General features: G+C 38.2%; 1 protein-coding gene across 7 annotated transcripts in view; it reads left to right on the top strand.

The window, feature by feature from the left end:
* Positions 1–25027, top strand: part of PLCE1 (phospholipase C epsilon 1) — a 149407-nt gene extending 124380 nt beyond the window's left edge. For 4 of the 7 annotated variants that reach the window (XM_085228939.1, XM_085228937.1, XM_085228938.1 and 1 more), the window contains 19 exons: positions 13–178; positions 1931–2038; positions 2447–2563; positions 2645–2803; positions 2956–3079; positions 5375–5416; positions 6188–6312; positions 6989–7106; positions 11365–11496; positions 12665–12955; positions 13644–13807; positions 14702–14963; positions 15795–15913; positions 16243–16371; positions 17109–17318; positions 18326–18487; positions 18649–18867; positions 19852–20064; positions 20963–25027. In XM_085228939.1, coding sequence (XP_085085065.1) covers positions 13–178; positions 1931–2038; positions 2447–2563; positions 2645–2803; positions 2956–3079; positions 5375–5416; positions 6188–6312; positions 6989–7106; positions 11365–11496; positions 12665–12955; positions 13644–13807; positions 14702–14963; positions 15795–15913; positions 16243–16371; positions 17109–17318; positions 18326–18487; positions 18649–18867; positions 19852–20031 — 2827 coding nt within the window. In that variant the 3' untranslated portion in view covers positions 20032–20064; positions 20963–25027. The remainder of the gene's footprint in view (positions 1–12; positions 179–1930; positions 2039–2446; positions 2564–2644; positions 2804–2955; positions 3080–5374; positions 5417–6187; positions 6313–6988; positions 7107–11364; positions 11497–12664; positions 12956–13643; positions 13808–14701; positions 14964–15794; positions 15914–16242; positions 16372–17108; positions 17319–18325; positions 18488–18648; positions 18868–19851; positions 20065–20962) is intronic. The other 3 variants (XM_085228943.1, XM_085228941.1, XM_085228940.1) reach the window with 2 other exon arrangements.
* Positions 25028–25593: the final 566 nt, after the last annotated feature.

The following is a 25593-nucleotide window of genomic DNA, read 5'->3' as shown; positions in this document are numbered from 1 at the left end:
TCTCACTTTGAGGTTTTTGATGGATAAAGACAACTTTGCCTCCAAAAATGATGAGTCACAAGAGAATGCTGAGGACTTGCAGTTTCCACTGTCGTATTACTATATTGAATCTTCCCACAATACCTACCTTACTGGCCATCAGCTTAAAGGGGAATCCTCGGTGGAGCTCTACAGCCAGGTAAACGGGGTTAGATCATTGTGTAGTTTTCAGCATTAACATGTTTGTTTAACTGGCAAGTGCAGGATGTTCCAAGACCCTGCTTGTAAAATGTTGGAAAACATGATGTGTGGGAAAGCTGCCCGTAAGCACAGTTGTGTTCAAATGCCTTTTCTAAGGCAAAAAAAAAAAAAAAGGGCTTAGTTTGAGATTCATAGCATCTAGACACCAGTCGGTCTGACCCAACCTACTAAAATTAGACTTTCCCACAGGAAAGACTGATCTAATATTTTAGTTCATTCAGATGTCAGAAACACTATTCAAATATTGTACATTGCACTGCGAAGACTAATTTCAAATGTAACTGTAACATTTAAAAACATTACTTCTAGGAATATTCTAGAGCTATTTACACTTTCTGCCTGATGAACAGGAAAAAAGCAATTGCTTCCTAGGGCGTTTAGTTCTGTGTGTATTTGTGTGCATACCTATTTATTGGTGTGTCTGTGTATTTATCAAATACTGGAGAATACTCGCAGTTATTTCCTGCGAGTAAGGCTTTTGTTACTCTACAGGTTAGTGACTTACTATTGAAAGGACTCATCCGGTGTCCCATGTGCCACTTTACTTGGAGATTTAGATAGAGGGCTGAAGCTGTATTGGGAAAGCCTGAATAATGATGTTGAAAAATGCAGTTGCAAAGGAGGTTCCCATAGTATCACTGCACAGAGTAGTGAGTAGTGTGAGTATTTTGTTGGGAATATATTGGTAGTGAGAGAGAGCTCAGCTGGCTCTAAATTAAGCATGATGCAGGAAAGCCTCTGCCTGTCCCCAGACAGTTATCCCAGAGGACAGAGCAGCCTGTCCTGGCTCAGCATGCCTGGCTCTCACATGAGTGGTGATACCAGCCACACACACAACTGCCCAAAACATTCTTAATAGCAGAAGTAATTTCTCTGAATTGGAGAAGGTATTTTTTTATTTGTTCATGAATGTATTTGCTGGAAATTATTTTGATTTAGAGATCTTCATTTTCAGTAAAATATTTAATAGTAATAGAGATAACTTTTCAGTGATAGGCAGTTCTAAATAAACAACAGCAATAAAAAGCATGGGACCAACAATACATAATTCAGCTTATCTTTCCCACCATCCTGCTTCTTTGCTTTCTTTGGTAGTTTTTTAGAAAGCACATCTTCTTCAAAGAAAGAAGTAAATTAGCTTATTATCACTAACCAGGATAGCCAGGCACATTTGCATTCTGGTTATCCTTCTGGAAGTTCTTCACTAGATATTATTGTCAGACCATCTTCCATTTAAAAACCTATCAAAAACAACAACAAAATATCCCAAAGCAAAAGCAGCAATGCTGTGCCCATAAGCTGTCACGTTAACAATGTGGAATATATTCCCATGTTACTTTCCAACTGCTTTTGCAGGTGGAAATGCAGGAATATTTTTCTCCCTCAGGACACTGAGGTATACATTAAGAAGAACCATTTTCTGCAATCAGATTCCATGTGTTCTGTAAAATACCATGAATTTCCAAGCTTTATAGTACTTCTCCTAAGAACATACGTGCTTTCTTAATTTTCTCACTAGGGGAATGCCGTTAGCTGGGGACTGCAGCCTCTGTGGCCTGTATTTACAGAGACTGCTCATTCCAGCTCCTTTTCTGAACTAGTGTGCTTTCTTTTACCTTTGCAATGTCTTCTGCTTTAATAATATCAGGCTGTGGCTTCTATATGCTCACACTGTTCAATTGCATTGCAGGTTCTCTTACAAGGCTGTAGAAGTGTTGAATTAGACTGCTGGGATGGTGATGATGGGATGCCTATCATTTACCATGGGCACACTCTTACTACTAAGATCTCTTTTAAGGTATGCTAGTAGTTATATATAGAAACAAACAAATCTGTACTATTTCTCTGACAAGGCAAAAAAAAATAGCCTACTACGAAAATGCAAGTCTGAATAGACTAAATCCTAATAGAATATGATCTACTACTTCAGATACAAACTGCCTAATTGTAAACATTATGCTTTTTGAGTTTGTATTTGTAGCAGATGTATGGTAATTTTTGTGTGGCTTTTTTGATGTGTCAGCATAAATCTAAGTACCTGTTATCAGTTCTTTTATAAAGAGATGCTAAGCTGATCAGTAGGAGCTTGTTATGGAAACAAAGTATGGATTTTTTCTTCTTAGGGAAAACAGATGCCTTTCAACTAAAGTAAGCTAACAATGCTGCGAAGTACTCATATTCTTTCAATGACCCTTCTTTCTCATAGGAGGTAGTTGAAGCCATTGATCGCAATGCATTTATCACCTCTGACATGCCAGTTATCATATCCATAGAGAACCACTGTTCCTTACCTCAGCAGCGCAAGATGGCTGAAATTTTCAAGGTGGGCCATAAATTGCAGTAAGTTAATCTAAGGACTTGTCTTGGGATTCTTCCATAATATATCTCATTCTCAATATTTCAGAATGTATTTGGAGATAAGGTGGTGACCAAGTTTTTATTTGAGAGTGACTTTTCTGACGATCCCATGCTTCCTTCACCTGGCCAACTGAAAAGAAAAATCCTGCTTAAAAATAAGAAGCTCAAAGCCCATCAAACACCAGTGGATATATTGAAACAGAAGGTATAGTCCTTCCTGAATAGCAAGCAGTGGGACTTAACTACACTAGAAGTAATTCATTTACATTGTGTACTTTCATATAAGATGCAATCAGTGAAAAAAACTCTTATTAAAAGTACCTTCTAGTAATTTAATAGGTGGTTCTATTGTGATAGGCTCACCAGCTGGCGCATATGCAAGCACAGGCTAGCAATGGTGCTAGCAACCCCACACCTACCAATGAAGAGGAAGAAGATGAAGAGGATGAGTATGACTATGACTATGAATCTCTCTCTGATGGTAAGAATATTTCTTTCTTACAGTGCTGTTATTAGGGAACTGTAGCAATAAGACATGTAAATATTACTCTGGTTCAGGAATGATAAAGATAAGTTGATCTCACCTTGTTGGAGGAAGATATACCAAATGTCCTCATTGGCACTTTAGTGTGGTGTAGAGGACACAAGTGTTAAATCCAACCATTTGATGCTTTAACTGGGCAACATATGCTAAATTCTAGTCTTTATGGATTATTTTTATATTTATCATTAATTATGAAAAAAATGATTACCTTCACAGTTTACTCTATCTACATGCAACAATATTGTCTTTTCTAAGGAGCTGAGACACCTGAAAGCTCAAGGTTCATAACAGGTTAAGTCCTTGCATCTGCCTGATCTTAATCTAAGTTGGCATTTTAAGGAATCTTCATCTAAGGTGCAGGTTCTCCAAAACCCCATATTGTTTCTTTCTAATTCCAGATACCCCTGAAATACCTATTTTAGTTCAATTTTGTTATTTTTCATATTCATTATTTTTTTGTTATTTTAATAATTTGCCAAGAATATATTAATGTAGATCACAGTGCATTTGAAAGCTGGAAGTCATATCAAGCTCTTTGGCAAGTTAAATGCTACAACTTTGTTAGATATCTCCAGAAATGGGTCACAAAGCTGATTAAGGGACAAAAATTTACAGATGTACTTCAACGTAGATAAATTCAAGATAATAAATATACAGGAAAAAAGTAAAACTTGCTTATGTGATTCAAAGCTCTACACTCTCTGTAACCATTTGGGAGATGTTAAAAGTTGTTATAGGTTTTCTGAAATTCTCAGCTAGATGTACAGTGAGAGCCAAAAAAGCCTATAAAATAGTGTAGATCCAAAAAGATGATTACCAGGAACTGAAAACAAAGCATCTTTTTGCTGTTTTATAAAACCTCTTTGTTCCACAGCTTGAGTACTGCATCTAGTTCTTGCTTCCAGATCTCAAGGAATAAGTTAGAGATTAGGGGAAACAAGAAACTAAGTGGAACGGGCAGTGGCTCTGCAGGAATGTGAAAAAGCTGAAATTTGTCAGTTGGTGGAGAAGAGGGCTTAGGGCTGATTTGAAGAATGTTTATTAAATGATTAATTGATGGATAAAAAGGAGTACAAGACTGTTACAAGGTCTAGGAGGCTCTCAATAGAACAAGTAAATCAGTCTAAAACAGGTAAAAGAAAGTACTTTTATGCAGCTGGTAGTAAACAGTGGGAATTTGCTGCCACAGGAAATTGTGGTGACAAACAATATCAGCAGATCCAAAAAAGGATTGAACAAGCCATGGACAGGGTTTTAATCAAAAGTTGTAGCTAGAAATGTGTGGCCCAACATTCCAGATATTTAACAGTTGTGGATGTTAGGATGATTCAAGGGAAATGGACCATGCCTAGTGCTCTCTTTATACATAATACAGTATATTCTGCTGCCACTGTCAGAAACAGAATACTGTCCTAGATGAACTATTGGTCTGATACAGCTCAGCACATTCTCCTGGCTGAATTGTAAAATCATTCAGTTACTGAACCCTTAAGTCTAATGGGTACCTGTTTAAGTTCTAGGTGTCATGTTCAGGGAAGGTGTGAGGCTTAAGCACACACACTCTGCAGCACAGGACCTTCTTCTGGTTGGTCTCTTATTTGCATTACTTCCTTCTGTGCTGAATTTTTTAAAAAGGTAAACAAAAATTAATGAATGCTGGATCTGACTGTTACTGCTTGCAGGGCAGCAGTATTGTTCATGCTAATAAACATTTATGAGGCTAGTTCTGGTGCTGCCTTCAGTTGTGTTTTGCTAGAAAGTTGGTCTAGCTGGCTCTCATCAGTATTCTCATCAGAGCAGGGTGGAGAAAGCATAGATAAAATTGCTGTGAAAAACTGAGATTGCTGTTAGCATGTTTGCCAGGAAAATATTTTTAGCTGGCTGCAGTAAGTGATGGGTTAGCAGTGTTAGTTAAGAGAAGATTAGAGAAATCTGAAGGTAACAGGAGTTAGTCACAGCTCACAATACATGAAGGAATATACATGAGGCCCATTTACTGCCTTATTATGACTATTATTCTCTGGGATTTTTACTTATGCTGTTATTTTGGCAAAACTAATCTAGGTAACAGTCCATAAACTTTCTAGAAATTTTTGTTTTGATTTTCCTCACTGATACATTAGGTTTGCGTCAGGCTAATAGTTTTACAACTGACACTTAATTTTCATTTCTCTGGCTGTAAATCTTAATTTCCTTTACTCTTATTCCCTTTCTGACTCCGTTTCCCTGTAGCAGATGTCCTTAATGCTTCTCCTGCTCCTAACAGCCAGGAAGGTAAAGGCCGTTTGGTTGAGCATTTTAACTGCATGAAATCAGCACTGCATCACCAGCCTGTGAAAAACAACCATGTGAATATATGGTTTCTACCTCGTAGTAAAACTACAATCAGATTCTTTTATATGGCATTGTTAACTGGTGAGGAAATGTTAGAGGACTGCATGTGCCACACTGGTTATGCAATGAAAGAGTATGGTCAAAGCATCAGGGATATCAGGAATAAATAAAACCATTCCTTTTGTGACAGTTTCAATATTTTGATCCAGAAAGACCAATTAGAAAGTGTAATATTCTCTGAGAAACACACAGCTCTGAAGAGGAATTCTATCGATGTAAAAAATATTTGTGTATAGTGAATGCAAGGAGAGAAAAGGCAAAAATCTCTGTACAGAGATACATACATGTTTGATGTGGTTAATTGTGTTTGGACATGAGCAATTCTTTCTTATTCAGGGGTATTTCTTGTTGTCACATCGCAAGCTTGAAGAATTAATATAAATCCATGAAATGATTTTGTTTTGAGCATTTTCTGAGCACAAAAGGATGGGCTTTAAAGAAGTGCAATATATTAACCAAAGCTCAGTATTAAAATTTTCAAGTAGAAAGCTACTACTAAAATAAAAGAGAATGCTTTGACCAGTAAATGCATCATTCTGGCATCTGGTTATTCAAATTTACAGCATTATCCACAACCACTGTTAATTCACATTAAATTTCCAGTTGAAATTTTTTTGGCTCTATGTTTATTAAAATCCCATTGATTTTTAGATAACATTCTTGACGACCGACCTGAGAATAAATTATCAAGTGATAAGCTGCAGTTTGAATATAATGAAGAGACTGCCAAAAGAATAAAGAAGGCTGATTGTGCTACTTACAGTAATAAAGGAAAGGTAGTTCTGCTTTTTCCCCCTTTCTTCTCAGCCAACTTTGATGCATAACCAGCTTCAAAAGGATTTGCACTGCTTAGGTAGCTGAGACATCAGATGGCAAATGTACTTTAATGAAAACAGATAGAAAGCATGGAAACACACCTGAGAAGATATATGAATTAAATAAAACATTCTCTATGCTGGTCAAGTAAAGTCTTTAGAGGTTATTGGACGTGCAGGTTGGCTGAAAATTATAACTGTTGGTGCTGCTGTCTGTGAAAGGTGTAATCGTAGCTAAATCCTGAGGGTTACTGGTGTGCCCAACACCAATTGCCAATTTCATCTCAGTCTTCAAATCTTTGTTTATCAAAATAACTTAATTTATTGTTTTACGATATCAAATAACCACATTTGTTTTCATTAAGTCGTCAGGCACCGAAAGCACTGCACTGCTGTGTAGTTTCTCCTGAACACAGATGTTTTTGTAAAAATTTGTAGAACCAACTCTAACGGATGTCTTTGCACACTCCCTCTTTCAGTGACAAGTATTGGCTCATAAGCCAGAGATCTGTTAGGCAAAGACAGCAACCCACATTGAAAGAATGAGATTAATTATTTTAAAGACATAAGTAAGATATGCTAGAGTACTTTCATATTCAGTAATTTTGTTATTTATGTTATTGGAATTGTCACTTAGGTTTACGACATGGAACTGGGGGAAGAATTCTATCTTCCACAAAACAAGAAGGAAAGCCGACAGATAGCCCCAGAGCTATCAGATCTTGTCATTTACTGTCAAGCTGTGAAGTTCCCAGGTAAGTAGACTTCTGTTTTATTACCTTAAACTTTGTTTCTTTGAGATATTGTGTAGATGTTTTCAATTGGTCAGTACAAGTATCTTCACGTTTAAGAAGCTGAGGATCTTTTTCTTGATGATTTGTTAGACTGTTTAATCAAAGTTTTATATATAAATCCATCATGGGAAAACATATTGTTTGCCATAATAAAACACTGACAAAATTGAAATTTCTCAGTCTTCACAACTTAGGCAACTGCTTCTTTCTTTCAGGAGGGATGAAACAAAACTTTGTCATAACAACTCTGAATTTCCATATAAAAAAGCACAAAACTCAGAAGGAAAATATTTCTGAAACTTTCCAGGAAGACTTTGTCACGTTTCTTAAAGTGATGTCATTTTACTGTGTTTCATTTTTACCTGCAGCCTGCATTTTCATTTCTTTCCTAAGTGCAGAGGAGGGGAGCTGTTTGTGGGGGTAATGCTGAAAGTTCAAAGCTTCTGAAATCACTTACTTTTTCCAGCATCTGGGCTGGTAATTCAGGAAGAAGAAAAACAAAATGGCCCTTTCATGGCGTGGGTGAGGATAGCTGAATGCACATTCACTCACAGATTCCTTATGGAAAGGGTTAAGAAAATAAGGTTTTATTTGTATAGCAAGAGGGAAGAGAGGAACTGGAGAGTAGATTACTGATAGTTACTGGTTCATTGAATCACTGATTCTATAAAACATGAAGTTTGGTATATTTTGGCTCATACTTTTTTGTACATAAATTCTTTTAAATTGAGATTTTATTGTTTATTGATATGTTTAATGTTTTGAATGAAAAATCTACTTTTTAATAGAATCGTTCTGTGTGGAAAAGTTAGCAATTCTGCCAAATCATGACCTTATACAAATAGAACTATAATCAGATTAGAGAAGCTAGCCAAACATAAAATAGTGTCAAATAGGCAAGATAAACATGCTGAAAAATGGAGAGGCATTCCTTTATTATCTTTTATAAGTGTAAGACTTGTAGGTGTTACTTGTAACAATAATAACTCCTAAAAATTCAAATTTGATACTCATTACATAAATCTCCAACCTTTCAAATAAAATATTTTCTTTTAAAGAATGATATTTAAGATTAAGCAGAGGTAGTTCCAAACATTTTGACACTCAAAGAAGTTATGGTGATCTGTGATATCTTTATAACGTTTTAGGTTTTTTCAGTTAGAAAAGAAATGTTTTCCATATGAGATTTCCTCTTCTTGCTTTAAAGGGCACGTGAATCGGGGAAAAATAAGTTCCATTCACAGATGAACGTATGAAGCTATATAAATTAGTTTTCCAACAAACTCATGTATTTTTTCCTCCTTTGAGACAAATACTGCCTTCTCTGCAACTCGTGCAGACATTATGACCACTGCACTGCTAATTGCTCATCTGGAGGTCACAAATATGGTACATGCCACTGTTCTGCTGTTCTATCTCCATATTGTCCGTTAGTGACAGCAAGGCTGGTAGATCCATGATTATGTAGTTCTGTTGACTAGTTTTCTTCCCCAACTCAGAAAATGTAAGACTTTCGGAGGCAGTGAGGGAACAGTCAGTGGCTGATAATAATGTGCATACTTCATTTCTCCTGTCACCATGTACTTCTGTTTTGTGTTCACAATTGTCTGTGTCTCTGAAGGTCGCTCATTGATTTGTGATTATAAAACAAGACAACAAGACAAGGACCATTCTCTTCATTTAGCCTTGCCTACTGAGTAACACAGACTTTCAGCCAGCTTCTTGGTTGAAACAGAATTCATCATGTAGCGAAAAAATACCTTTATTTTTCATTAAACCTCTAGTAAGGAGGTACACACCACTGTCTTTTTGTGTCAGTGGTATTTGGCCCTTATGGTCCTTATTTAACTTCAATTTCAGTCTGTTGGATACCATTGTAGCATCATCTGTGAGAATGAAGGTTTGTTCTTTTAGGTCACCAAAGATAAAGGCAGTTAAGCATGCTGAGCACAATGCTACTATAACTCACTCGCACTTGGCCTGTTGGCTTGATGCTGAGGATCCTCATACAATGAGTAGGGAAAGATAAGTACATAAAAACAGGATCAGCACAACTAAGTGCATTGAGCAGGAAGGCACTTAAGCAAAACATCGTAAATTCAGTTACCAGCTCACTGTACCAGGCTATCTACCAGTATGGTATAAGTAATTTTAATAGAAATTAAGGTTAATGTAAAAAAAAAAAAAAAAAAAAAGTACCGAAAAGAAGTACTGTTAATTATTTTCAGGGCCTGCAAACGTGCTGCTGATCAGAAAGAAGTTTGTGGTGAGGCAGTGACAGTTGCAGTTTGACCAGCATGTTTAGAATAAGAAAGATGGGAGTTTGCCGCCTTAGGATTCGAACTCTCAAAGTGGTAAAGCAATAAGCTAATGTCTAATGAGAGCCTGGCACTAAATTATCTAACCTAAAGGATATGGTGTAGTGGTTGAGGGGAGATATGAAAGATTTGTGCTGTCCTTCTTGTAGAATGGTGGGCTGTAAGCTGGTCCTGCTTAGACCACAGAGTTGGGCCAGATGACTTCCTGGTCCTTTCCAACCTCCATTATGCTGTGAATTTATGATTCTATGTATAGGTGATATTTTGGAGCTCAGTTTAAATTGGAGTGAAATATGGAGCTTGCCTCTGGGAGAAGGTCTGTCACTTGCAAAGCATGCCCACGGAAAAGACTAAAAAGAAAACTCCCGGCTGCAGTCTACCCTGTGGCCATCACATATGGTTCAGCTAACCTTGGTGTTTTGCATTGCAGTCTCTGGTGATTTATGAGGTTAGTCTGTTTCCTCAGTGACTGTCTCCACAACAGGATTTTGAAACCTGGATCCTGCTTGCCAAATCCATTTGATCCATTGAAAACTGGGATTAAATCATTCTGGAAGCACATAGTACATAACTCCTTGTTCTTTTAGTCACTCCATATTCCTTGATCTCAGCTTCTACCATCTTCTATTGTTTATGTGTATGCTTTGGCCCAAAGAGACATTAAGTCTCCAGCACTGAAAACATTTATGCATGTACTAAATTTTACTAACCCAAGGCAGTTACATTGAAACTATCAGCATAATTTTACGAACTACATGTAGACATGCTGTAAAGATTGAGACCTGAAAATTTACAGCTGTGGACTTGACTTCAGCAGAACGGAGACCAATGCATTCTCTTTGTGATTTATATTTGTAGATGAAACATTGGTATATAGCCAGACTTTAGGCAGGTGTGAATTGATGGGAGAACATGAGGGTTGTTTCCTGAGTCACCATTAGGCAAATAATAGTGTACTTGCTTTGTTATATTTTATATCATAAGTACAGCATGGGTCTCTATGCACAACTTGTGTGTTTGGGTGTGTGTGTCAGAATGAGTATCATTTTGATTTAGATTTTAATTTTGGTCTGCCATGAGTTCTCTCAAAGTCAGCAGAAAGAAAATGACCTCAAGGGGAGTGCAGTCTGTTTACTTCACTGGGATTTCAATTATGATTTTAATGATTATTTTGCTGGAATGCATATACTTGAATAATAGCTATAATAGAGCTTTCCAGTTCCACTTCTAGTACGTATTGGCCATTAAATGCCTAATGGATTTCACACATCTACCACATTTCTCATCACTGAAATACAAATTCTAAACAGAAGATAACTCTGAAAACACCCTGAAGTTAAACTGTTCAAACAACAGCACTTAGTGCTTTTCCATCACATTGTATCTTTAAATAATATTATGTATTTATTTAATTGTATAGGTCCCATATCCTAGACAAATCCTATAATGTTCAATACTGTATGGCTTTTTTGCTTCTGTAGAAAGGATATTTTTTTGAAATTTCTGTTAGGATGAATATATTGGAATCATTATTGCAGAATTTTTTAGTATTAATTAGGATCACTCAGTAATTTGGGACAGAGTCAGTACTTTCCTCAAGTCAAAAAGTAAAACGAAGAAAAGTTGCATCCCTGAGATGTATCTGTACATCTGTATTGCTTCATATATGTTCTATAAACATTATGTATATAAACATATATACTATACGCTTATATAGTATGTAAAGGCATGTATATATCTGAGGATGTTAAAATTAAATGATGGAGAAAAACACACAGCTTGTCCTGTGTACTATATTACAGGAGTATTCGTGGCTCAAAAATTATGTGAAATATGATGGAAAATGTCATGCCCTCTTGGTCATGTTTTTTGGCTCATTTATGTTACATTTATGGGAACAGGCTTGTCAACTCTAAACCCATCTGGCTCTAGCAGAGGAAAAGAAAGAAAAAGCAGGAAGTCCATTTTTGGCAACAATCCTGGTAGACTGAGCCCTGGGGAGTCAGCTACTCTTGCCAAAGCATCTGGAAAAGGTAAAGTTAGCATCTTTCAGCAGTCACGTGAAATGGCTGTACCAGACCAAGTTGTTAAAGATCAAATACTTAACAATGTGTGAGATATTGAACTTCGAAGTGGTTTTTTTTGTTATTGCAGCAGCTATGGCAGTAACACTGTTACAAAAAGTGTTGAGTGCATAGTAGTGGAATGTGAGAACAGAAAAATAAAGACCCTAACTTATAAGCAATTCAAAACCAACACGCTTTTTAAGTGAAATGTCTTAAAGTTTATGTTCTAAAAGATACAAATTAATATATTTTTAAGTTCAAATAGAAGGCAGAACTATTGTGCTGGATCCTGAAAAGGATTTTTAGCGTCTGTAGTAGGATTTCATTGTCAAAATATAGCCAAATCCTAATGTGTGATGGTGCAAACTCCTGAGTTACACCTTGAAAATACTTTGACTCCACAGGACCTTCAATTTGTGAAGTTGGGAATTGTACTCTTGCACGTGAACAGATGTAAAGAAATACAAAGGAAAGTACAGAAAAGGCCCTGGAGCAGGGATGAGCCCAGATCCCTGTCTTTCAGTACAGCACTCTCGACAGAAAGTTGTACCCTTTCTTGCACTCATTTTCTGACTCTTGCTTTTCTTCCAGCCCAAGGGCCTGGCTGCAGCAAACACAGTTAGTTCCCTCCCAGAAGCTAGTGATCTAAAAACGAAGAACTCTAGTGTCTAATTCTTAAGCATTTTGCTGCATTTGTCCCCTAACTCTTATGGCACTCTATAGACTGCCTGTTCAGAAACTAAGCAGATGGCTTTCAATCTTGCCTCTCTTCCTAATGTAAAATGTATGAATGAGAAGAATGGCATAGTGTATCCCAGAAGGCCCTACAACTGGGTGAGTATGTAAGAGTTTGGGATGCAAATCTATAGATGCCAACACTACAGCCATGAGTTTGGACTTTAGTACCCTAAGTACTAAATTACAGTATCATTCCAGCACTTAAACATTATGTTTCTTCTCATGGAATGCTCTTACTCTATAAGGAATTTGATGTTTATACTGAATGGTATCATTTTCCAGGATCATCTTTTTTCTAAGATAACCATGGTACAAACACACGATTCACTAGAAAACATTGGATTCTTGGAGTCTCTGGATCTGCAGCCATGACTTGAGGGTACTGTTTACTTTCCAGGTCCTTTTGATGTGATGCGGCAGACGTGGGAAGACCCTTCCTCTCCTTTTAACTCTCCAGCTTCTCTCAGTGCTATCATAAGGACGCCCAAGTGCTATCACATTTCCTCCCTGAACGAGAACGCGGCCAAACGGCTGTGCCGGCGGTACTCCCAGAAGCTGATCCAGCACACCACCTGCCAGCTCCTGCGGACGTACCCTGCTGCCACGCGCATCGACTCGTCCAATCCCCATCCACTCATCTTCTGGCTCCATGGCGTGCAACTCGTGGCTCTTAACTACCAGACAGACGGTATGAGTCAGGAACATGCAATTCTATGATTCTGTGGTTCTAATTTTTATGCATTTTACACATGAACTAAGTCCTTAAACTACAAAATAGCATTTGACCTGATTGACAGTGGCAGTCTAATTTTTAAGAGCAGCAATCCTTGGGTTTAGGAACTTCTATGGTGATGGAGGCAGATCTGTCTTCCAAAGCCACAGAAGCACCTGGCCCAGCAACAACTTCAGGCGGCTGTTATCTTCTGTAAATTCAAGTATAAAAATGTACTGAACTGTTTGTACTAGAAGTGCTGGTTGCTAGTTAATTGTTGCTCAGAACTTTTTTTTTTCCTCTCCTATATTGTATTCCCTCACCTTTTCAAAGGAGGGATCATCAGCTGAACAGCTGATGCTTTTTCATTCTACAGTTCATGGCAGATATCTAAATACTTCTCACAGAATAAATATGCAGGTCCTACAGTTGGATGAAGACATTAGAAAAAGAAAGAAGAGAATGAACTATTCTTATAGTTTTGTATAGTTAAGTATTGGATAAATCAGGTACATATACTACAGCTTTCTCTGAAAACCAATCCTGAATTGATTGTACACAACTAAAATTCAAAACCAGATACTTAAAGCATGTCACTGTCTTGCAGTTCTTTTTTCCACTGTACCATAGCTTTGTCTCAGTGCTGGCTGCCTTACTTTCACAGATCTTCCCCTGCAACTCAATGCAGCGATGTTTGAGGCTAATGGTGGCTGTGGATATGTTCTGAAACCTCCTGTTCTATGGGATAAGAATTGTTCAATGTACCAGCAGTTTTGTCCACTAGAAAGAGATCTTGATAATAAGGAGCCAGCTATATATTCTTTAACAGTAAGTACATTAAAAGGGAATTTCATGCAGCTGGATAGACTGAAATAGGCAATGTTTGGCTGCACTCTTAAGCCAGCATTACAGACTTTTGTGTGAACATTTAATTGTTGTATCTACTTCTGAAGGATAATTTAACTAAAAGAAATTGGAGAGGGAAGAAGCAAACGGTCATCTTCATTTCATTTTATTGACAGCTTTGTATCCATAGTTACTTTCTCTGTTTTCTTCACAACCTTTGTCAAAATCCAGTCTTGAAAACATCTTTTCTGCCACTGCACAACTGTGTGTACTTACATATAGGCCAGGATGTTTCAGGTCTGTGAACATGTGAGAAGCTACACAAAAAGTCATTATGAAAAACCATACTGAATATTAAAAAAGATATTTTCGAATAAGTAATATAATCAGATGTATTATTCTTGGATTGGTGGCAAAAATTGGTATTCCCTTCAGGAAATGCTGCATAAAATTGAGGTTCATAAGAACCAAAGGTCTTTCAGCCAGGATGACTGCAAACCTAATGCTTCTGTTGTGCGCATCAAAGCGAGGCAGAGGTCAGTGCCATCACCCCAGAGTAACTGAGAAGAAAATTTGATCCCTTTTGACTGTGTTACTGGGACATTCCTTCTGGATTAACTTTCAAATGCCTCGAGTGGTTGCACTCATGATATGCAGTATATTTTTTTCAGAGGAAAGATACTGTAGCAATGGCATGTGGGGTTTAAGCAGTGCTGAAGTTAGAGCCATGGAAATGACAAAAGTAGGGGGGCACTGAAATTAAATCCACCGGTTAGCAAACCACACTTAGGGCTGTGATTGAAAACAATGTTTAGCTCAAAATTGTGGCAGAAAAGAATGACTGCTAATTCACACATCTGTACTCCTCGGCTTCAGATCGTGTCTGGGCAGAACGTGTGCCCCAGCAACAGTACAGGAAGTCCCTGCATCGAAATCGATGTGCTCGGGATGCCCCTGGACAGCTGCCATTTCCGGACCAAACCCATTCATCGCAACACGCTCAACCCAATGTGGAACGAGCAGTTTCTTTTCCGGGTTCATTTTGAAGATTTGGTCTTTCTTCGGTTTGCAGTTGTTGAAAATAACAGTTCAGCTATAACGGCTCAGAGAATCATTCCACTGAAAGCTCTGAAAAGAGGTAAAATGGTCTGTAGTAACATCCTATGCCAAAATTGTTCATCAGATTCCTGGACTGAATCCTGCCGGAGGGATATTTTTAATCAGCTGGTTGCATTCTTCGGGAGGAGACAGGGAACAAATACCAGGCAGCATGCTTTACCCCAGCAGTGTGATGCTGGTCTGATGCTCCTGTGGAGCTGGCAGCTGCCCCAGGGGCTTGACTCAGCTCAGCACTTACTGCTCCCTTAGGAAGACCAGAATGGTTTCTCTCCATTGTTTGCCCTCTGCCAAAGAAACTGCTCTAACTAGTGGTCATTGGGGCAGAGGTGAATCTTCACCACTTCCATTGGAGATGTGAAATAAAGGTGAACAAAGGCGAGTGAAAATCTAAACAGCACTAGTAATTCTGTGACACCTGGGGAGGGTTTCCATGATGCCAACAGCTCTTCAGCAGAATGGTAGACATAGTTCTGAGTTTACTTCATGCCTCTGTAATACAACAGGACAGTCTTAGCATAGAAGGACAGGTGGCCACAGATACATACACATTTCCCTGGGAGACTGTCTTTGCTTCATTTATATGCTAATATTTATTAGCTTTTTCATGTATGAATATATTGAACGTTACAGCAGCGTAAGGGTAGACAGCTGTATTTGTCATTCAGACTTCATAGCATTTGGATTACACTGTTTTACAGACAAGAGTATCAATGCATTGTTTTTCCAGTGTTTTAAATTCTGTAGATAAAGCAAATACTAGCTAAAAATGCAGCAAACCTGAGTTTGCAGTTTGTGAGACTTATGTCCCACAGTGTGGTAAAGTACTTAGGAAAAGCTGTTTTCTCTTTAGGCTACAGACATGTCCAGCTCCATAACCTGCACAATGAGGCACTGGAAATCTCTAGTTTGTTCATAAACAGTCGGAGGATGGAAGAAAGTCCCTCTGGAAACACTGTGCCTGCATCTGTAGTAAGTTAATTATTTTTTGTGAATGCTATGTATTTTTATCTTAATGTCTGCTATGGTCTTGAGACTTCTACGAACAGTTGCTCAAAGATATTTCACCTAAACCTGCACATTTTTTTAGAATGACTAATTCTTCTGAGCAATAGTGAAAGTGAGTAGGGTTATCCCACTGGAGGAAGGATAAAGCTTTTTTTAATTTATTTATTTTAAATTCCTTGTTCTGTAGTGTAAAAGCCATGCCTTAGCTGAATAGCCTTGCTTGGTTGAGTTCTTTACAATTTGTCTATGTTTTAATGCAACATAAAGCATTCAGTAACCTATTCTCTTAACAGTTGTTTAGTTCAGGCGAAAGAAAAGCCTCTGTGCCTTACAAAGTGACAATCCATGGAATTCCAGGCCCAGAGCCCTTCACTGTTTTTAACATCAGTGGAGGGACTACGGCTGCACAGCTTCTCCATCAGGTGAGTGCCCGCTGCTCTGTAGGCTCTGCTGCATCAACCCACGCTGACTTCATTCCGGCTGTTTGTCTCCATTAATTTTTTGCATGCAGAAGCAATACAGCAAGGAGTTGCTTTAGAAATGTATTGATGTGGGATTAATTGCATTGGAAATACAGAAGTACGTGTGATTTTTTTTTTTTTTTTTTTTTTCCAAATCCTGACTTCTCTTCTTGGAAAGGGTTTTTAAACATAGAACATACTCCCTATTAGTATTGTAATATTTGGGCATCTGAGAAGAACAGTCTGTGTGACCAACAGCCAGAGGGCTATCCTTAGAACAAGGCAAACTTCACTGCACAACTCCTTGAATCTGAGCATCACAGGAATAGAGAGTAAAAGGGCTGTGTTTGTGAGGAGAAAAAGCAGTTAGCAGGGCTGTTATCGCAGCAGTGGGAAAGGACTGTGCTGTCCTGGGATGCTGCATTTGTTGTCTGGCCTGCCCAACAGGACAGAAATGAGCTGAAACAGGACAGCCTTGCCTGGAATAGCTGAGCTGCCTGGCAGGCCTGAAGAGAACAGTGCATTACCCTGGCATGAAATAACTGCATAAGGAAGAACACATCGGAAGTCATGCCCACACTATCAGAATAGTTACTGATTCTTAAAGTTTCTTCATTCATATTCATTTATAGCTACTAATTATGCAGTGTTTATATTTAGCATTCTAATTGCTGTGTGTTTATTGCGGTCTGTCTCAGCTCTTGGAGACCACAAAAAGCACTGAGTCATGTGCTGCAGACTACTTTCTGATGGAAGAGAAAAGTTTTTTATCTAAAGAAAAGAGTGAATGCAGAAAACCACCATTCCAGAGGGTAATTGGTCCTGAAGAAGGGCTTGTGCAGCTCTTGAACAGTTGGTTCCCAGAAGAAGGATATGTTGGAAGAATCATCTTTAAAACCCGAGAGGAAGTAAGTCTGTTTTAGATAAACTGTTATTTACAGAGGTAACTAAAAATGGCCTAGGAGCAGGAAACAAAAGGATGCAGTATTTGATTCACTACTTGGCAAGCAGTGTCACTGAAAACAAAGCATAGCTCTGCACAAGCACGAGACTTCATGCACCTGTCAGTATGTACACCTCTGCAGCACTAACAGCAGCTCTGTGACTCAGAATTCCTCTACTGTTTTGACTGATTATAGTTCTAATTTAATGTACGTTGAGATTTTAACATGATAAGAAATGAATATAAAGAAAGACAGTTAATACCAAGGATGGTAGGTAACAGAACTCCAGACTACAATTACCAATCAGTTTATGTATCAGCAGCTTTTTTAGTAGTTGTTCTGAAAACTAGAAAGGGTTTTACTTCTGAAGAACTTTAAAAACCTTGAAGGATGATGAAATTTTCAACGGTAGCCTAAAACAATGAGATACTTCATGTCTTTTAATTTAAACTAGGAAGGTGCAGTCATTTCCTTAGTTTAAACAATGGGTATGGATGGTAGTGCTTTATATTACACAAGTCAGTATTTTGTTTTTCTTTCTTTCTAATATTTGGAGCCAAGATAATAAGTAGAAGTTTGTGCAGTTAGCAACCTACTTCATTCAGCTGACTGCTGCACTTTGTGAGCGTGTGTAACCACAAACATGTCACTGCTGAGCTGCATTCCTTCGGAAAACATAGGTGAAAATCTGTCTTAGTTGGATGGAAGCAATGCTGTGGGTTTGCCCAGTGATGTTAGAGCACAGCATGAGCTGTAAATGGAAAGGTGTTAAAGAAAGATACACTGATTTTAGGAACACGGCTGTATACGTTGTAAGCAATATTGGCTTGTCAAAACTATTTTGTATGGAGCAATTGCATTTAATGAAATAGGGCCACAACAGTGTCCGATTTTCAAGTGATGAAAACTTTCTATGACCACCGCTTTGAGTTACACTCTGCAGTAGCTGAATTTGGCTCTCTTTTTTTCAGAATTTAAATGAGAGAAACGTCTTTCAAGAAGCAAAGGAAGATGCAGCCATCACCTCAGAGGATGATAGTTTCTTCGTTCAGGTACATGATGTCTCCCCTGAGCAGCCACGCACTGTCATCAAGGCACCGCGCTTCAGCACCGCGCAGGATGTCATACAGCAGGTGAGCCGTGCACTGCTTCCACGTGTGGGTCTGTAAGGTGGGGGGTGGAGGCCGCTTTTACACAGGGTAGGTGAGCTGTGTGCTCAGCTGAGGGATCTGCCTGGTAACCTGAATCTGAAGTAATGCCTTCTTTTTGGCCTTCTTTTTCTGCTCTTAAACAGACTCTTTGCAAAGCCAAGTACTCCTACAGCATTCTGAGCAATCCAAATCCGAGTGACTATGTTCTCCTGGAAGAGGTGACAAAAGAGCCAACAAACAAGAAGTCCTCAACATCTAAACCGTCTCAGAGGATTCTCTCTGATCAAGAGTGTGTGTTTCAGGCCCAAAGCAAGTGGAAGGGAGCAGGAAAATTTATTCTTAAACTCAAAGAACAGGTTCAGGTAAAGGAGGAAACATTTTGCTGTTGGTTTTGTAGATGGTGCCTGATGAGCTGACTGGAAACATAATGAATGGTCGAGTGAGACTTTGAATGACTTTGTTTCTTGACACTTGTTTCCAGACCCTGTCAGCTCTGTAGACTGTAGGTTTGAAGGGGTTTTTGTGTTGCTTGTTTTTTCAAACTAACTGCACTGCTACATCTAGCTGCTAAAAAGCCAAGGTAAGAGATGCTGCATTTCAAAATGAAAACTTCTTTTTTTTTTTAGCCTGAATATAGTATGTTTTTCTTATAAAGCAGAGCTATGCTTTCAGGGCCAAGCTGCCAGCTCCTGTAGGTCCAGGTGGAGAGAAGAGGCTACAGCAAAAAGTGACTCCTGTTCTCAGCTCCCCCATCCTTTGCAAAATGACATCAGTTACATTCTGCAACATGATTCTCACAGCTTGCAAGTCCCCTGACAGCCTTTACCTTTTGCTACAGCTTTCTCATTTCTGAAATCTGGCTGCACATGCCCTGCTCCCCATAGCGCTAAGACAGACGGGGCTGTTCCAAGGGACAGCACTCGAACACTACTGGAATAAAAAGTCTCCTTTATTCCTGTCCAGTTAAAAAATATTTCTGTTGCTTTGCTGCAGGCTTGGGAAATGGAAGGACTGAAGTATTGTTCTGCTGGGAGAAGGAACAGCATTCTCCTTTCCAGTAGATGCCACCAATCAATGGCTGTTGCTGCTTTAAAGTAACTGTGTCAAAAGCATCAATTTTATCAAAGTTTATCCCAAATACGGTATACATAATCTTTGAAAATACGTAATTTTCAGCCAGTTCAGTCTCAACAACCATAAGAATGCAGTTATTTTGAAAGCATAGCTTCACTGAGTTTTAGAGGGGACACGTGCTTAGAAAAATGTTGGATGTTTTCATTTTAAATTCTGTATTTTACAGCTAAACAGCCTGTTAAACCATTTCTGTGATCTGTTCTGTTTTACAGGCAGCACGAGATGACAAAAGAAAAGGCATTTCCTTTACCAGTGAGCTCAAAAAGCTGACCAAGTCAAGTAAGCAGTACCGGGGCTTCACTTCACCACCCCTGCAAGTCCTGCCTGACAGCCCACAAAATAAGGATGACAGGCCCACGTGCAGCTTGACTTTTAGCGACGTTATGGAATAGTCACCACCAGTGCTTCCAGTACAGTCTGTGCAGGTATGAGGTACCATGGCTCAGCATTAGAATCAATGTCATACATAAGTTACAGAGTATCTGTTCACCGCTAGTCTTGGTTAAACCATGGTAAGGGACTGACAGATCCATAAAAGCCTTAAACGTAGTTGTGCATAGCCACAGAAGGATCAGTGAGATCTCCAGTTATTTATTAGGGTGTTACTGCAATGAATCAGAATGGTGTGGAGTTTCACTCACCTTTTTTTTACCCATTTATGAAACAAAAGCGGAATGCTGCATATTGGTAGATTTTATAGTCTGCATGCTAACTGGGTAATTGCTCCATTGTCACTGTCCTGTTATAGCCTTCTGTTGTGGGCCTGAGTAAATAAGGCACCCAGTAGAGCTTTTGTTACTAGACGTTACAATGCATGCATGTAATAAAATCATTAGGATTGATGATCTCCTTTTTAGCAAAAACAAGTTTATAGAGGCACTGTCACTCTCTGCGGAATTTTTGCCAGAAATGTTTAAACATTTTTACTGTCCTTTCTGTAGCTCTTCAATTTCTCCTTGCTTGATTTAAAATAACAACTGAAATGCACCAGCGTACCGTTTATATAAAGGACAGTCCATCTAACTGCCCACTCATTTACACTACGCAGACATTTGCACAGTGCTACTACAGCACTGAGCTGTCATCTGAGAAGGCTCACTGTAAACGAAGAATAAATCTTTTCAGTGTTGGTAATCCCATTTCACATACAGTGAAATTAAGGAGATTGCAATTCCTTCTCACTTACTACACTATTAAAGCATTATTTGACACGGAGTATCACACCATTGCTAAAGCACTGTACTAACAAGCAGAATTCAAACAATATCATCATTTGCAAAATATTTCAGATCTGAACAAACACATGGCATGTCTTCTTTCTAGGCGACAAAGGCAACACTAAATCACCAACAGAATTCAAGTGCAACAAAGTAGATTGTGGAAAAATCCCAGTCACATTCCCTCCTCTCCAGCATTTGTTCTTTCATTTATTCTGCAAACTGGAATTTACAACACTGAACCCTTCTCCAGTGCCCTTGAAGGAATCTGCTGAGGTCTGAACTGGTCGGCAGTTGTTTGGTATGTGCTTTCAATGCTTAACCAGGCAGTGCTGCTGGATTAACATCCAGAATCTGGGAACGCTAGATGGGATAGCAGATTGGAGAGCTGCCTGTCAGCTCCCCACTATCTTCACTTCTGCAAAGTCTTGACAGGCAGATGAAGAATTTTTCTTGGACTGTATGTTGTAAACAAACATTACCACCCCGTCTCCTTTTTAAACAAAAGATTTTAGCTAATTGCCTTAAGGGAAACCAAAGGCAGAGAACTAGAGTGTTCTTTTATGTGTATTATATTAAAATAATGCACTTTTACATAAAGATTCCTGTTGAACACTGTGTTTAGTGACTGTAAAGAGATTTAAATATACTGTAACTTCCTTGGCTTATCAATTTAACTCTTGTGAGTATACACAAATTGCTCAAGTTATTTATGGTTTATCTGCTTTAACAAAATATTGTACAGTAGTTAAATACGCCTAACTGGTAGTGATACTTTGACAAAGAACAACATTATCATCTTATAAAGTCTAGTTTTCCAGGCTTGTGTTTAAAGAAAGAATATTTATTATCATGTCCCAAAGTATGTGTCATTGTGTAATATATTTATCATATACTACTTTTTAGAAACTGCAGAATTTTCACCTCCCTCTGGATTTAGAGGAAAAAAATGTTTGAACTTTCCTGCTTGTTTCTTTTTAGCACTAGAAGTCCGATACCCCAAACTGACCAAACACAAACAGAGTACTGAAAAACATAATTAACACTTCAGAATTGTATGAAAATGCCCACAGTTGTTTTTTTTTTTTTACTTACTTTTTAAACCCAGAGAGCATAAACACTCTTAACTACAACGCTTGACACTTCGTTTACATAGAAACACTGTTTAAAGTCTGATGTTTGCTGAATTCATCTTTTGATATTTAAGATATTACGGTTTTTACTCCATGAGGGTTATTAATGTTTTTAATTAGTTAATTAATCTATATATACCAACTTACAAGGGAACAAACAAAACAATTGCTGAAACCACCCATACCTTCCATTTCCCATACAAAGTGTACCTGTGGTGAGTAAGTAAGTGGCCCTGCACACATTTGGGCTCCCTGGAGCACTCCCTGAACCACGCAGAGTTAGCTGTCAGACTCAAGTGAGAATCCATACTATAGGGATTGATTCTTGTGGTCACAGCCTGCATGCTGACTTTAGCACTTAGGCACAAACTGCTGCTCCTAAGAGAGTCTGCATCAGGCAAAGAATAGAATAGCACTGCAGCTACAACAAGGATGTGCACTTTTGGAAGTGTAAGGATGAGAGGAAAGGATGGTCCACTATCTGCACCCTTCCTCCCTCAGTAATTACAGAATAAACCAAAAGAAAGCCAACTCATGCTCTGATGTATAAATAAGCAGGTAGAAGCTACATTTTCCCACCAGTTTCTTTTACAATGCACTACTGAGAATTCCTGTCAGACGCTAACAAGGCAAAACGTGCCCCCTTGAGGTCATTTCCAGCTGTCAGGAAAAATAACCACAGACCTGGTCACATATCCCCTCGCTGAGGCTGTGCACCTCCCAGTGCTTATCTTTAGGACTGAGACAGAAAAACAGTTTTCTAAGCATAATTAATTTGATATGGAATATTTTGGAATTACTGGGAAATGCATCAACCCACAATTCAACTAATGCAACAGGTTCTTAAATGCTAGAATTTTTCTGTTATTTTAACACAGTGGCAGTTTCATATCACCAACTTTTTTTCTTCCAGTGCTTTGGGGTATTTTTAGAAATCAGAATTATTTTCCTGTAGAGTTTATCCTTAACTATTTGATTCTTTAAAAAAAAATACTCAGCAGTACTGAAAATAGAATTCTTAATATCACTCTTAGCACCATGCTTGCTCCAACATACAAAACCCTTACACGCATTTCATCAGCCAGAAATAATTTTCTTTCACATAGATGTAAATTAAAAAAAAGAAATAAATCTTGTGAAATTCAGGGGCAACAGCAGCAGTGTCACAAGGTGTAATGCAGCTCCACCACTGGCCCGAAGTCCAATGGAACTTAGGAATAGCAGTTAAGTAATTTTCTTGCTAATACAATAACTGTCCAGTTGTTGGAAAAGTTGATTAAGTTGATTTAAGTATCTTCCTTATCAGTCAAGGTCTAAAACTGCTTTTTCTGCTGTTTGTCACAGTAAAACAGAACAGGAAAATATTTATCTAGAATTTTGTCAGGCTAATTATAATGTTCCAGTACTTTCATTAATGCACAAATATCACAGCCTCAAGTCACAGAAAGGTTCTGGCTGGTGCCAAGTGTCAGAGTGAGCATTTTTTTGCCATTGAAACGCAGTTCCTGTTTGGTGCAGATGGAAATCAAGAGACTTCCCTTCCACTTGTGTTCATTCCAAATATCTCACTAATGAAAATCTGCCACCACTTAAAGCATTAAAGAGGTTTGGATTTTTGTTAAGTTTCAAGAAATCTCAGTTAAATACATTTCATGTGAAAAAAAAATTTTAATTCCACCAGGAAAATTTATTCTAATTATCCACAGATCATTTTTTTTCTGCAGGAATACTTGCCCACACATTCCTCTGATAAAAAAGCTTTGTCCCTTTCTGTGCTTTTGACTGGGTATGGACTTCAATTAGGAAAATACATTCATTTTCACATAGTTACAAACTATTTACAGGAAACAGCTTCCAGGATAAAGTCTGAAAGAAAGGAATGTAAATAAGCAACACCTTCCAGAAAAAAGCACTCTGAGTGGTAGCAGGCCCCATTCTGATGAGTTTACAGGTAAAACCCTCATGCTCAGTTGCCTCTTGGCCATATGGGAGTATTGTATTCAATTTTTTTTAAAAAGCATTGTACTTTTATACCAATATCTTTTTGTGAATCTTTTTTTTATGATTTTACTCACAAAGCATGTGCTGTTTGCAGTGCTGTGACTAGATGGGACAACACTCAGGCTGCCAGGGATTCCAGGCTTGCTCCAGTACTGCTCAGTTTTCAGGAACTGGGGCACACCGGGGGGAATTCCTATGGGCTCAAGGGTTTCCTGTTTATATCTTACACATCCAACTTAAACGAAGAAGCAAAATACTGTACAATTTTTATATAGTATAGTTACAATTTTTAAATCCTAATCACCTATTTTTATTGATACTAAAGAGTTTTACTAGATGAAGGATCTCAATAGCCATCTTTTCAAAGTGGTCTGCTTCCAGAAATCATATGCTTCTAGGAATTAATTAAAGACTTCAACTAGTAATCTATGGGAATGTGTTCCTGAAATATTCAGGAAATAGTTGTCTGTAAAAAAAAAAAAGCACTTGCTGGTAGCTTTCCAGTTCAGTGAAAGGCTGAGTCTGCAGCTTCTGAAACAGAACTCTCTCCCTTCTGCTCTCGCTCTCTGAATGCTGCTAAGCTTCAGCTAACGTTTGTTTTTTAATCACTGGCTCTTGGTAGACCACTACAAAACTCAGTTTACTTTTGGGGTATCCCACTAACTGTAACAATGGTGGACTTTTTTCACTATGTCATAAATATTTTGTAACTGCAATAGTGATAGGCATTTGACAGGGTTAGCAAATTAAAAACAAAAATAAATAACAATGAATAGATTTTGCTCCAATACTTGCACAGAGTATTTCAGAAAGACTTACTTGTTAGCTGCACACTCACCTTCCTCTGCCTCCTAATGCATGTCACAGCATTCTGACAGTGCGGAGTCACTACGTGCCAGTCATTACATTGTTTGGAAACTATGTAAAATGAACAGTTCTAAAAGCAACAATTCTAAAAGGCTATTTCCTCTTTGCTGACTTGAAGAATAAACTTGTCTTTGTATATGTTGTAAAAAATAAATGGTTTAAGATGTTGACTCTTTCCTTTTGCCTTCCTGAACTGACAAAGGCTGATGGCACCCTTAGATTGGAATTTAAGTCACATGCACATTTGCAGTCACTTAACAAGTCCTGAAAAGCTATAGGAAAGGCAACCAGAGCAGCCAGAAACACACACATTACCAGCAGTACTATGTAGACAGTTTTGTATTCCCAATACAGGACTATTTATTTTCTAATCCATTAGTAGATAGATACCCATTGCAAAACTGTGAATTTACCTTTAACTACATAGAATTTGGTCCAACAGTCTAATCAACACTAAAAGCACATATTAAAATAAAAATAAATTATTATAGAAGGATCTAGGAACCATAAAATAAAGGACAAAATGCCCCACAGAAAAAGAAACTTTTTATAATTATTGTAAGGAGGTTGGTGACTAGACCAAAAGCTTTGCAAAACTTACCATATCACATACTAAATACTACAAAATATATTGGCTGCCAGCCTCGTCAGCCCATCACACTGCCCTATGGAACAGAGTTCTGAATAAAGCAATTATCATCCTTAAGTTCTCCAATATATTTTACCTACTGTTTGT

The sequence above is a fragment of the Meleagris gallopavo genome, chromosome 8, assembly GCF_905368555.1.
Source record: "Meleagris gallopavo chromosome 8, MGAL_WU_HG_1.1, whole genome shotgun sequence".
Taxonomy (NCBI): Eukaryota; Metazoa; Chordata; class Aves; order Galliformes; family Phasianidae; genus Meleagris; species Meleagris gallopavo.
This window is presented reverse-complemented; position numbering and strand designations above follow the sequence as displayed.